The following is a 14574-nucleotide window of genomic DNA, read 5'->3' on the forward strand; positions in this document are numbered from 1 at the left end:
ATGTGTTTGATTATGTCTGTGGACTGTGGAGTCAGCAAGCCTTACATACTTATGGCTGATGAACATGTATATGAACACTACACTGTAAAATGCTTTGTACCCTTTGCTAATTGACAATAGTTAAGGTCTCATTGACATCTATCTATTTCTGTCTTTGGGTGATGTGGACAATGTGAATGATTATCAGAGAGGAAACCCTGGTTCTGTCAAGATGAGTTCAGTCTACGAGAGCTTGAACCCCAACACCATGCAACATGATGACATTTATCAGAGCCTGAACCCCAACACCATCCAACCCGATGCAGTCTACCAGAGCCTGAACCCCAACACCACCCAACCTGATGATGTCTATCAGAGCCTGAACCCCAACACCACCCAAGCTGATGCAGTTGACCAGAGCCTGAAACCCAACACGACCCAACCCGATGATGTTTACCAGAACTTCAATCCCAACACCAAACAACCCAAGTCAAGTGGCATTTCAGTGTAAATCTGCTTTGTCCATTGTAACTTGCATCTCTTAGATTTGTGTCCAAAATTGTTTTCATATTCCTGCAGTCTTTAAAATATGGTGTGCAAGTGTGTTGCATGATTATTATAACTGTATATATATGTAGGTGATGTGATGAGTTTTGATGTGTATGAGTGTTAAATTAATTTGCCTGCCATGGCTTTTGCTGTCATATAGTTATTGCAACTTAATACTGGTCAGAGGTTAAACATTATTTAAAATGGTTGTAAACATGGTTTACAATTGTTAATGTTCTTCTGTTTCAATTTACTGTCTTGTGTGCACCATATTGTAGCAGTAAACTGTCTGCATGCCATGCTTTCATCTCCCCTGTGAGAAGAGTTTCTGTAACTGCTCTGTGAGAATGAATTCTGCAGATGGACTCATTCAGCAGAGCAGCAGCCTTTGACAAAGCACACACAGACCTGCTCGTACGATGTCATTGTTCCAAAAATGGTTTAGGGCTAACTAAGATAACGTGTTGCTTACATACATTTTTTTGTTCTCACAGGAGAAAGGCAAACTCCAACTTTGAGTCAGGCAACACAGACAAGAACGCACAGGTGAATGTGTTTGATTATGTCTGTGGAGTCAGCAAGCTTTACATACATGTTTGTAGACATAACGAGTATGGATGTGAAATCAAGGGAATGTGTGGATGACTGATGAACATATTAAAACTACAATGTAAAATGCTTTGTACTGTTTACTTAGTGATACATTTGTAGACTAAAAGAACACATGTGAGATACCAAGGGAACGTGTGGATGGCACATAAATGTGTAATATACTTTGGAGCATTTTGTAATTGCCAATTGTCTCATTGGCATCTATGTTTTTCTGCCTTTGTTTTTGGATGATGTGAACAATGTGAAGGATCCTCAGGGAGTTGTTCCTGGTGCCATCCACATGAGTTCAGTCTATCAGAGCCTGAACCCCAACACCACCCTACCAGATGAAGTCTATCAGAGCCTGAACCCCAACACCACCCAACCTGATGAAGTCTATCAGAGCCTGAACCCCAACATCATCCAACCTGAAGCAGTCTTTCAGAGCCTGAACCCCAACACCATCCAACCTGATGATGTTGATCAGAGCCTGAACCCCAACACCATCCAACCTGATGCAGTCTTTCAGAGCCTGAACCCCAACACCATCCAACCTGATGATGTTGATCAGAGCCTGAACCCCAACACCACTCAACCTGATGATGTTTACCAGAACTTTAATCCCAGCACCAAACAACCTAAGTGAATTGGTATTTCATTGTGGATTTGTTTTGTTGATTTTAACTGTTCTGTGGCAAATGGCATGTCATATACTGTATTTTTCTGAATTGATATTCGAAGTTATTATTATGTAGTGTTTCAGTGGTCTTTGTTTAAGATCTTCATACTGTTCAAGTATATTATGATTATTATATAACTATTATACTGTATAACTACAGTATATAGCTGAATGATGTTTTGCTGAGTGTTTCATTAATTTGCTTGCCATGGCTTTTGCTCTCATAGTTGTTACATTTCAATATTAGACAAAAGTTCAACCTAAGTTGAAAGTTGTCTTGATGGTGTTTTGTATGGCCCTGCCATGACACTGTAGTAGTTTGAATAAACTGTTTTTCAAATGAACAAGTAAGCGTTGCAGTGGTGTGTATTTTAATACCCTTACATATTGACCGAGGCCACACATCCAAACTACTAACCTTTGTTGTCTAATATTTAGTTGAAACCTTGGTCTGCAACATAACCTGAAAGCAAAGTCAGCTAGTTAAACTACACAATGGCCCTATGTGATATTACAAGTAAACCCGTGTTCAAGGGCAATATGTGTATCAGCTTAGCAGACCTCCACCGTATGACATTTTCTAATATCACTCATCCATCATAAAGTGCTTTGCTGAAGAGATCAACGGTGGCAGCTGGGAATGAAACTCACAACTATTTATGGCTACTGCACACTCACCCACCTCCTTAACAACTACGCTACCACCACCACACTGGTAAATTCCAATGTGCTTGAATGTATCTTTATTATTAATTAAGAAAACATCCCCTATAAATGTGCTCAGGAAAAAAGAGTTCAGTGTGGTCTGTGGATAAGTGCTAACAGAGAATTCACTTTAGATTAGACACTAATCACATTGGCGTAAGTGAGTGTATGTTTTATTGTCCTGCTGTTCTATTATTATAATTCACTGTTCTTTATGTCACCAGTCAGCACCCCACTACTCTTCAATATAGCACTGTACTTCCATCTGGTGGTCAAATGTTGGAAGCACTACCAGCAGAGGGCCTACTGTACCTCTGCCTCTGTTTCAAAATGCATCTCCTTTGTCACTAGTATGTAGTGAATGCCTTGTACAGTATGTTGGATTGTTTGCAATCAGTCCAGGGACATAAAGAGCAAACTCTCACATGAGATGAGCATGTGCATCTCATGTATTGTAGATGATCAAGCTAACGTGCATATCATGTGTAGAGATCAAGCTAATGTGCATATTGTGTAGTAGGAGATAAAGCTAACATGCATCTCGTGTAGTAGGTGATCAAGCTAACGTGCATCTCATGTGTTGTAGGGGGTCAAGCTAATGCACATCTTATGTCGGTGATCAAGTTAACATACATCTTATGTGTAGGGATCAAGCTAATATGCATCTCATGTGTAGTAGGTGATCAAGCTAAAGTGCATCTCATGTGTTGTAGGGGGTCAAGCTAACGCACATCTTATGTCGGTGATCAAGTTAACATGCATCTTCTGTGTAGGGATCAAGCTAACTTGCATCTCATGTGTAGTAAGTGATCAATCGAACATGCATCTGATGTGTAGTGTAGCTAACATGCATCTCATGTGTTGTAGAAGATCAAGCTAACATGCATCTCATGTGTTGTAGGAGATCAAGCTAACATGCATATCATGTGTAGGGATCAAACTAACATGCATCTCATGTGTAGGGATCAAGCTAACATGCATCTCATGTGTAGTAGGTGATCAAGCTAACATGCATCTTATATGTAGTAGGTGATCAAGCTAACATGCGTCTAATGTAGTAGGAGATCAAGCTAACATGTAGCCTGACGAGCCAGACCCACATTAAAATGTAGGGTCTGGGCACTCACCGTTCGCAGTGCTTAGCCCGAGGGGCGGGATAATCGGTTGTCTTTCAAATTCCCTCTGCACGCAATAGGACAGCGCTGAGTCCCATGCGTTTTCCCACCAACGGATCTAGTTGGCTAGTTCAAACGTTTGCCATTTTAAAACAAGCTTAACTCGTGTCACACTGTTGGCCAACAGCAACATCCCTCTTTGTTTTCAAGTAGCAGGGAATTCAAGCCAAACCGTTGCAACTCTGCCATCAATCAATATGTTAAGCCCGCCTAAAGACTCTATACATGATTTGATTGGCCTAATAAAAGTTAAATTTTTCGAGCTCACAAGCCAACGGAGAGTTGCTAGACTAGCCCTGGAAGCAAATGTAATTTGATGCTGCTAGGGTGCGTCTAGATTTCTAGGCTAGCTAACATGCATCTCATGTGGTGTAGGGGGTCAAGCTAACGTGCATCTTATCTGTAGTAGGTGATCAAGCTAACATGCATCTTATGTGTAGTACTGTAGGTGATCAATCTAACATGCATCTCATGTCATGTGTTGTAGGAGATCAAGTTAACATACATATCATGTGTAGGGATCAAGCTAACATGCATCTCATGTGTAGGGATCAAGCTAACATGCATCTCATGTGTAGTACGTGATCAATCTAATAGGCAACTCATATGTAGTTGGGGATCAAGTACAAGATAGTGTCTTATTCAGTTAGGTTGTTTTCTGTTGTATGCTTGGTTTTCTGTTGTATAATTGGTTAATGTTCATGTAGTGATTGCTATGGCTAATATCACTGTCTGATAGAGCCCCAAAGCAATGTACTACTGTAGTGTCAGTAACAGATACAAAAGGAAGTACAGAAATAGACCCACTGGCAGCTAAAACCACTTATTCCGCCGTGGTGAAGCAGTTTCAGATGACAGACCTGTCGTGCGGAGACTTGCAGACAGGCATTTGAAATGTAGGTCACTCTGGCAATAGTGGCCCTTGGAAGCCTTATGCAAAATGTGACAATGCCCAAAGTCCAACTTTTTTAGCATTCTGAACCTCAATGAATGTATAGCTGACCTGATCTGTGTGTGTGTGATGGAAGGATTCAATAAATGCCAATATACAATTAAAATGTAAAATGAATGAAAAACAACAGAAGAAAAGTTAATAAATGCTATTAGGCACGTCAGAGATATTCACTCAGCATCAGTGCCCCCTGGTCAACCACAGTGCTCTTGTTTTTCATTGGGTGCTTTTTTTTGTGGAGTAAAACCACAGCGCCTACATCGAGCCTTGTTCCACTTCACTGTTGTTCAGAGAATTACAGCTTTGCACATCTGACCAGGGCAACAGTTTATCTGCAAGTTCATAAGGTAGGACAACAAATGATTCACTGTTGTTTCAGAGAATTACAGCTTTGCACATCTGACCAGGGCAACAATTTATCTGCAAGTTCATAAGGTAGGACAACAAATGATTAATATGAGATGATTTACAACATACTATACTTTGGTCATCAAAGCCAATAAGCTTAAAATGGCATTTGTGTATTTAAATTATATTTTGTTGTACTGATAAAGTACTGTGGCATACAATCTCATAACCCAAAAAAGGCATAGATAGATAGATAGATAGATAGATAGATAGAAACTTTAGTCCACTGAATTTTTGCTGGCTTGGTTTATCACCTGAGCCAGCTTGTTCCTGTTTTACTGAGAGGTTCCCATACCAGGAGGTGATGGTGAATGTGAGAACACTCTCAGTGACTGACCTGTACACCATGGTCAGGGTGTGCTTGCTGGTGTTAAAGCTTCACAGTATCCTGAGGAGGGAGATATGCTGTTTTGCCTTTTTATAGATGTAGTCTGCATTAGGTTGGAATCTAAGATCTTCATCTATGATTGTCCCAAAGTATTTAAAGTTGCTGACCTGTTCCACATCCTTCCCCTTCATGTTGATTGGCATGAAGTTAGGTCCTCTGTTGCCTGCTCCCCTCTTTCCTCCAAAGCACAATTCCTTGGTCTTGCTGACATTCAGATCAAGGTAGCTGCTGTCAAACCAGGTGACAAGATGGTTAATGTGTTGAAAGTAGGAAGGGCTGTTGGCATCCTGTAGGCAGGCCACAAAGGCCATGTCATCTGCATATCTGATTAGATGTATAGAGTCATTGTTGTTGTAGTTGACCTCGTCGGCATATATTAGTGTTGCACGGTGTATCGATACTAAAAAGGTATCACGATGCCTTCACGCAAAAAACGATACGATTTCCAACATTTTTAGAATCGATACTTTATTAAAATTAACGTTCTGTGTCTGCGTGAACTGCTGCTCTCACTGCTCCTTGCACGCATCTAGGCAAGTAGGCGTGTCAAGCAGGCAGCTCTGAGTGAGTGAGTGCGCAGGCAACGTCAACATACAGTAGTTCTTTGCCGACCGCCCTCGGCCTTGTGGATAAAACAAAAGGTGAAGTGAAATCTGCAACTATTTCGGATACATCGCGAATAGTGAAGGCAAGCCATCAGGTACACAGAGGCCAGTTTGTGAAATATGTTTCAAAGTCATTTAGAAGCAGTAGGCTACGCATGGAACTTGGCTAAACACCTCGCAGACATATCACAACATTTTTGTTCAAAGAACGAGAGGTTAACGAATATGCTATAGAAAACACGACTACATGGTTAGTGCCATGTTCTTCTCTTCTGTTTTAGTCTAGCCTAAGTGAAACGAGTATGGTTTTCTGGGATAAAGCGAACCTTCCTTCATCAATGAATTTTGACGAGACATAACGAGCTGTAATCATTTTGACGAGACATAACGAGCTGTAATTATAGGGTGCTAACGTGATGAAAGTGCAATGTTCACACCAGAATAACATTACCATAACTTGTAAACAATCTATTTCATGTTCGGTCAGTACTACTGGTAATATTTGTCATGGCATGTAGACTGCAATTTGTTCAATAAGTATTGCCCAGATGTAGGATAGGCTACCCGAAATGCGCTAATTAAAGCCCACAGCATACCACCAAAGCGTGTTGAGTCCTAATAATAATAGCGGCTTATTGTTACGTGGTAGCAAATCATGTTATCAAAGAAATAGACGTAGGCTAATGTAGGAATGCACACAGACATATTGCAACAGGTAATGGTGTAGGCCTATCTGACGAAGACCTGAGTGGTTGGAACGTCGTACTTGTACACTGGGCGCAAAGAAGACTATCCTCACATTTTTCCTTTGCAACTGTCAAAGAAATCCCATGAACACAGGAAGGCCTAGGGAAGCCTATACTGTACATCAGATGGCCTAAAGATTAGGCTCAAGATCAGTGATTTGCATGCAGTAATTTCAACACTGACCTTGATCTAGCCTAGTTTGGCTATTTAAAGCTACTTTATTGGCAAAACACAACACAATGTAAATGAACTATAGCAAAAGATAAAGGACTTAACCACACAAAGTAGGCCTACTATTTTACTGACTATAAAAATAATAATTATGTAGGAAGTTTAGAACCCAGAATTGACCTGCACACTACAAAAGTGCACCGAATTCAACAGAAATGACTCAATACACTTGGAGGAGGTATGTTTCTTTTCCAGATATTACATTACATTTAGCAGACACTTCTTGACCAAAGTGACTTACATATGTCAGCTATATTACAAGGGATCACATTGTCCCCGGAGCAACTTGGGGTTAAGTGCCTTGCTCAAGGGCACAACGGTGGAAGCCGGGAATTGAACCGACAATTTTCAGGCTACTGCACGCTAGCCCAGCTCCTTAACCACTACACTACCACCGCCCCGCAGATATCTTAGGATTTCGCCGTAGTATCATTTCAGTATCGAGCATCGTGATATTTATGGCAGGTATCGTATCGAAGTCATAATTTTGGTATCGTGACAACACTAGTATATATGGAGAACAGAAGGGGGGACAGAACACACCCGTGTTTAGGACAAGACAGTCAGAGACGCTCAGAAACTCCCTAATCCATAGAATGAGACTATGGCCGACCTTCAGGGCACTTAGGCGCCCCAGCAGAAGATGGGGCTGAACAGTATTAAATGCAGAGGAGAAGTCCATAAAAAGTACACAGATGAGTGTATTGGCCTTGTCTAAGTGACTGTGATTTTTCTAGAAGAGTGAGAGTGGCATCCTAGCCTAGAAATCTAGACTCACCCTAGCGGTCTAGCAACTCTCCGTTGGCTTGTGAGCTCGAAAAATTAAACTTCTATCAGGCCAATCAAATCATGTATAGAGTCTAGGGGTGTGAATCTCTCATGTAAAAGACGATACGATTCACATCTAGATACATTGGCACGATTCGATACAAGAAAAGATACATGTTCATAAAAAACGATTCAGTACGATTCGATGCGATGCGATTCGATGCAGTTCGATGCAGTTGAAGAATGGAAAGCATTCTGAAAGATTTTTTATCATTTGCTTAAGGTGCACATTAATTTTATATTATCAATTATCATGGTCATGTCAATTAGGCAAATACAAATGTGTGAATATGATTATCTAAACTGAGGTTTATCATATACTATATTGAAATGAAAAAAAGAATAGTCATTTAAGCCAAACAAAGCAGCCAAATACAACATAAAAATAAATTTTTATAGACTTTATAGATTTTCTAGAGTTATATCTGATTGTTTTCAATGAGCTGTAGCCCATTGTTGAGGTAAGACAATACCAAAATAAAATCTGAGTGAATATGAGCAAAATAATAATAATTTGTAGCCTACATCGTTTTAGCAGCAAGGGTCAAATTATTCTTTAACTTTAAGGAAATCCCTTCATCAAACGTAAGGCTACTCTACAGACTATCGTTGCCGTTTAGGAATGCCATAGTATGGTAAGTGTTTAATTCCGCGCTAGATTTTGACAAACAAAAGAGTAAAACTGTCAAACACCGACAGAGTGCGAGTTGTCACGTGCTTAAGTTGCAGTAGATGTATGGGTAATGAAGTTCTTTGACTACTTTGGGCAATGAGTGTAGCCCAAAACGAACTTCATTACCCACAAATCCGTGCCACGTGTAGTTTCAAAACAGGAAGTGGGATGAACGCGCTGCTTGCAACGTAAATCAGAGTCTAAGCGAGCAGAAAAGGTTATGAACCGATTTGTAACAAGTAAATCGATATAACGACCGGTTCATTTCAGTTGTATTCCGATACGGGACTTCACATATCGATGTAGCCGTATCTTACACGTTAAAAACGGATACCGATACGTATCGGTTAATCTTTACACCCCTAATAGAGTCGTTAGGTGGGCTTAACATAATGATTGATGGCAGAGTTGCAATGGTTTGGCTTGAATTCCCTGCTACCTGAAAACAAATAAGATGGATGTTGCTGTTGGCGAAAGGTGTGACATGAGTTAAGTTTTTATTAAAGTTGGCAAAAGTTTGAACTAGCCAACTAGCTTCGCTGGTGGGAAGCGCATGGGACTCATAGCGCTGTCCTATTGCGTGCAGAGGGAATTTGAAAGACAACCAATTATTTTCCCGCCCCTCGGACTAAGCACTGTGAAAGGTGAGTGCCCAGACCCTACATTTTAATGTGGGTCTGGCTCGTCAGGCTAGTGGCATCCTCCACACTTCGATCAGCTTTATAAGCAAACTGCATGGGGTCCATTGGGTTCAGACGTTTGCAGTTTTAGTTCTCTGCACACTAGACGCTCCAAGCACTTGCATAACTAGATGTACCGCAGAGCGGTACAAAATATGACCGCCGCCCAGTCCAGTACATTTTTTCCACAAAAATAAGTCACGCTGAAAGGCATATATGATTCTAACTGTCTCACTGAATTGCTTTATGCACACTCAATTCTCACTGGTATCTGCTAGACAACAAGTACCAAAACATTATTAGTTCATAGATTTCACATGTAAAATACATTTTCTACAACCCCACCCCCATCTTGCCTGTTCATAATTTTGAGAAATTCTTGAATTGTGTGCGCGTACACGTTTATGTTTATGTGTGTGTGTGCGTGTGTGTGTGTGTGCCTGCGTATGTGCCTGTGTTTGCATGCGTACATATGTCTACTGTGTGAGTATGTGTCATACGTATGATTACTGTGAATGTGTGCGTGTGTATCTGTTTATGCACATGTGTGCATATGGAATGGGTTAACATGACCCCTGGAAAGTGATGCTAGTCTATTTTGACCACTTTTTCAGTAACGAGTAATCTAATGCGCTACTATTTACAAACCAGTAATCAGATTATTTTTGTCATTTTCCATAGTAAAAAGATATAATCTTTGCTTTCTTCTTGTCTCGGGGATTAATGTCATGTAGGCTATGCTCACGTTTTCAGCATGAGGACAACTCACGTGTAAAACCACGCAGCGACACAAACGTAAACAACAATGGAGGGAGGAGAGAGATGCACATTTTATCTATACAGTCATTATTTTGAGTTTGTGGCAGCTAAACATGACAACATTAAGGTACATTGTACATTCTGTGCTGTCGACAAAGTGCTGTCTAGCTAGACATCCCAAGTCTCCCGAAGTTTTGGGAGTCCCCCACATATTGCTGACACCCGCAAATTATATAAAATCTCCCGGAACCTACCTCCCGGAGCGAACAAGAGCACGCAAGCCAGACCGGACTTCAAATCGCGTGTGCATCTGAGTTTAACACGCACACAACGGAGAGGGAGAGAGAGAGGAGTGGTGCGTGTGTGCCTGAAGCGCATCCAAGAGCAGAGAGTTTTGCTAAATCAACCAATCAGTTTTCAGTGTAGGTGGGCTTATATCTCTTTTCTCCCGAACTTAATTAATCAGTTCAGTCAGTGTATCTAGGAACAGGAGCGTCATGGCAGTTAGTGCCCCTCAAAAAGGAACATTTAAGACCCATTTCACATCACACAAAAGTGTACCCAAGTGTCTCATAAGAGTAAAACATAATGATAGTCTTGCACACTGCACTGTTTGTAACAGTTACTTTAGCATTGCTCACGGCAGGTTAAATGATTGCAAAAGACTTGTTGAGGTGAGTTTAACAAGTGTAATTTAATTTGCATATTACTCAGGCCTATACTAGATGGCTAATTGCCAAGGCTACATGAAAAGGCCAAACTACCAAAATCTACATATTTTACTATCACAATTTCTATCAATAGGCCTTCCTTATTTGATGTACTGACTAGACATTATTGAACAAACATCTGAATTTCAGTATCTAAGTAGGTTAGGTTGGGATGTCTGCTATACATTGTTGACATTATCATTGTTGAGTGCCGCATCATTGTTGAGTGGCGCATGTAGATGCAGCGACTCCTTGCTTCTCCTGAATGTGCAGTGTTTTTTTGTTGTTAAAATTTGTTTTTCGGAATGTTTATCGCGAGAAACTACGCCGAAACGCATGTACAGCCGACAGCAACTGTTGCAGATACGGAAGGAAAACAGCAGTATCGATGTTTTGGACATAAAAACAGAGACACTGGCAGAACTGGGAATACTTTGCCTGCCTACCACAACATCGGACCCGTCTGCTTCACCTGGCTGGCGTCGAGGAAGAGAGGCAAGCGAGCTGGCGTCGGAACAAGGCTAGCAGCCAACCCAACTCGCCCAGCAATACCATCCATATTCCTGGCGAACGTAAGATCACTGGACAATAACATGGACGACATTCGGTTGCTAAGACAGTGAGCAAACAAGACAGTGAGTAACTGCTGCGTGACTGTTTTTACTGAATCATGGCTCAACGAGAACATCCCCGACTCTGCTATACATCTGGAGCAGCTAACGTGCTATCGAGCTGACAGAGTCCTAGCAGACAAAAAAAAACGTGGTGGAGGAGTTTGTGTTTACACACATGATGCTTGGTGCCGATACGCTACGGTAGTACGCAGACACTGCTCTCCACTGGCAGAGTTTATGATGGGTGCCAACCCTTCTACCTCCCCAGGGAATTCACCGCGATTCTGCTGGTCGTGGTGTACATCCCCCAGCAACAAAAACAGTGATAAGAGCATGGCACTGAATAAGCTGTATCGGGCCGTCAGTGAACAACAAAGTGAACACCCGGATGCCTTGACAATCATCGCTGGAGATTTCAATCGTGCCAATCTCAGAACTGTACTACCTAAAGTTCACCAACATGTAAACTTCCCAACAAGAGAACAAAACACCCTGGACCTTGTTTACACCCCACAGAAAGAAGCCTACAAAGCCAAACCCCTCCCCCACATCGGACAGTCAGACCACATTAGCATCCTGCTGCTGCCCCGATACAGACAAAGAGCAAAAGTCACCAAACCAGTTCTGAAGGAGGTGAGAGTGTGGCCGGAGGGGGCCGTCTCACAACTTCAGGACTGCTTTGAAACAACAGACTGGGATATTTTCAAAACAGCTGCCACCCACAACAACCACATTGTCAGGAATACACAGACACTGTGACCTACATCACCAAATGCATCGATGATGTTACAGAAATAAAACACATCACCACTTGGGCCAACCAGAAGCCATGGCTGACAGGAGACGTCCACAGACTGCTGAGGGCCAGAGACAAAGCCTTCAGAGCTGGAGATGTAGCTGGCCTAAGAACAGCGAGGGCTAACCTGTCCCAGGGCATCAGGAAGGCAAAAAAGGATTACACAGACAAAATAACAACACACTTCAAAGACAGCAGAGACGCACAGAGCCTGTGGCAGGGCATACAGGCCATCACTGACTGCAAGCCTGCGCCACGGAGCTGTGAGAACAACACCTCTCTGCTAAATGACCTGAACAGTTTTTTCGCCCGTTTTGAAGCACAAAATGACACTCACCCACAGAAAACCCCACCTCCCCCCCCACGACCAACCCCTGTACCTGTCCTCTGCCAGCGTGAAGAGGACACTAGCCACCATTAACCCACGCAAAGCAGCAGGCCCAGACAACATACCAGGCCGAGTGTTGAAGGACTGTGCAGAAGAGCTGAAGGATGTTTTTACAGACATTTTCAACACCTCTCTGGAGCAGTCATCCCATCACTTTTCAAAGCTGCCACCATCATACCCGTGCCAAAGAAATCATCACCGTCATGCTTCAATGACTACCGTCCTGTAGCACTCACGCCCATAATCATGAAATGCTTCGAACGGCTAGTCATGTCACACATCAAAGTCACCCTACCCCCCACCCTGGACCCCTTCCAGTTTGCATGCCGAGCCAAACAATCCACGGAGGATGCAATCTGCTCTGCCCTCCGTCCAGCCCTCACCCACTTGGACAATAAAGACTCATATGTGAGAATGCTGTTCATAGACTTCAGTTCAGCATTCAATACCATAATACCACAACAACTAATCAGCAAACTGGACAAGCTAGGATTCAGCACCTCCCTCTGCAACTGGCTGCTGGACTTCCTGTTGCAGAGACCACAAGCAGTACGTGTCGGGAACAACACCTCAAGCACTCTGACCCTGAGCACGGGGGCCCCGCAAGAGTGTGTGCTCAGCCCCCTGCTCTTCACACTGCTAACACATGACTGTACAACCACTCACAGCTCCAACCATCTGGTGAAGTTTGCGGACGACACAACACTGGTGGGCCTCATCACTAAGGGCGAGAAGAAGTAGACCTGCTGGCTAAATGGTGCAAAGACAACAACCTCCTGCTGAATGTCAGCAAGACCAAGGAGATTGTTTTCAACTTTCAGAGAGGCCACAAACAACTGCCACCACTGTCCATCGACGGAGATGCTGTGGAGAGAGTGAGCAGCACAAAATTCCTGGGGGTGCACATCAGCGACGACCTCTCCTGGACCACCAACACAGCATCACTGGCGAAGAAAGCCCAGCAGCACCTCTACTTCTTGTGCAAATTGAAGAAGGCAAGTGCGACGCTTCCCGTCATGACCACATTCTACAGAGGGACCATCGAGAGCATCGTGTCCAGCTGCTTCACAGTGTGGGGCGGAAGCTGCACAGATCAGAACAGGAAGACCCTCCAGCGCATTGTTAACACAGCTAAGAGGATCATTGGAGCACCACTCCCCTCCATGCAGGACATTTACACCACCCGCCTCACCCGCAAAGCACTAATGATTGTCAAGGACACAACCCACCCTGCACACAAACTGTTCAGCCTCCTGCCCTCTGGAAAGAGGTACAGGAGCCTCCGCTCCCGCACCACCAGACTTGCAAGTAGCTTCATCCACCAAGCAATCAGGATGCTGAACACTCTACCCACTCTCCCATCACTGACAGCCCCCCCACCCACCAGCCAGCCAGGAACCTAGGATCCTGTCTACCCTTTTATGTTGAGGCGGTGGGGGTGTTGTCGGCAGCTGCTGAAAGTAACTAATAAAGTAACTTGTAATCTAACTTAGTTACTTTTAAAATCAAGTAATCAGTAAAGTAACTAAGTTACTTTTTAAAGGAGTAATCAGTAATCAGATTACTTTTTCAAGGTAACTGTGGCAACACTGCCCCTGGAGGCAAACATACGGAAAAATTGGTCATCCTAGGCCCTACAGTTCTCAAGATATTCACAGAAAACTGTGTCTGCCCTACCCTCCTTTTGGGGGGTCCAGTCCAGGGGGGGGGGGGGCTACAGATCAAAACAAAAAACTATCGTTCCATGCTATCCATGTGGGGTTACATGCCCACCAAGTTTCGTGTACCCCGGTCTTTCAGTGTCCCGGGAATCCTTGACGGATGTTTGGACATGCGAAAAAAAAAATAAAATAAATCTGACTAAACCTATATGACATAATCATCATCATCAGTCATAATAACCGTGATCATTTTGGTCATGTTTTTTCATCAAATGTTCATACTGTATCTCTAGTGGCTGGTAAAAACGTTGACGTGGCTGGTAGATTTTGGAATCCGCCGGCCACAATGGTAGGTGGAAAAAAATATTTTATTTCATATTTCATATTTTTTAAATTAGGTTTAGGGAAAAATTTAACGCACACGCACTATGATTTTACAAAATCTCACTCCAGCCA

At 42.8% G+C, this 14574-nt stretch overlaps 1 protein-coding gene across 1 annotated transcript; it reads left to right on the plus strand.

The window, feature by feature from the left end:
* The first annotated feature begins 211 nt into the window (after positions 1 to 211).
* Positions 212 to 1803, plus strand: LOC143108317 (uncharacterized). The gene is made up of 3 exons (XM_076271600.1): positions 212 to 486; positions 1023 to 1074; positions 1388 to 1803. The coding sequence occupies exons 1-3, from the start codon at positions 212 to 214 to the stop codon at positions 1763 to 1765; spliced, it is 705 nt and encodes a 234-aa protein (XP_076127715.1). The 3' UTR covers positions 1766 to 1803.
* The last annotated feature ends 12771 nt before the right edge of the window (positions 1804 to 14574 follow it).

Source organism: Alosa pseudoharengus, unplaced genomic scaffold (genome assembly GCF_046254945.1).
Source record: "Alosa pseudoharengus isolate Yale_2024_CS ecotype anadromous, Long Island Sound unplaced genomic scaffold, YU_APseudo_1.1 YU_APseudo_1.1_scf_1, whole genome shotgun sequence".
Taxonomy (NCBI): Eukaryota; Metazoa; Chordata; class Actinopteri; order Clupeiformes; family Clupeidae; genus Alosa; species Alosa pseudoharengus.

Coding starts and splice junctions, on each gene's coding strand:
- LOC143108317 (XM_076271600.1), top strand. CDS start 212: ATGAGTTCAGTCTACGAGAGCTTGAACCCCAACACCATGCAACATGAT. Junction 487..1,022: donor AAGTCAAGTGGCATTTCAGT/GTAAATCTGCTT, acceptor TTGTTCTCACAG/GAGAAAGGCAAACTCCAACT. Junction 1,075..1,387: donor ACACAGACAAGAACGCACAG/GTGAATGTGTTT, acceptor AACAATGTGAAG/GATCCTCAGGGAGTTGTTCC.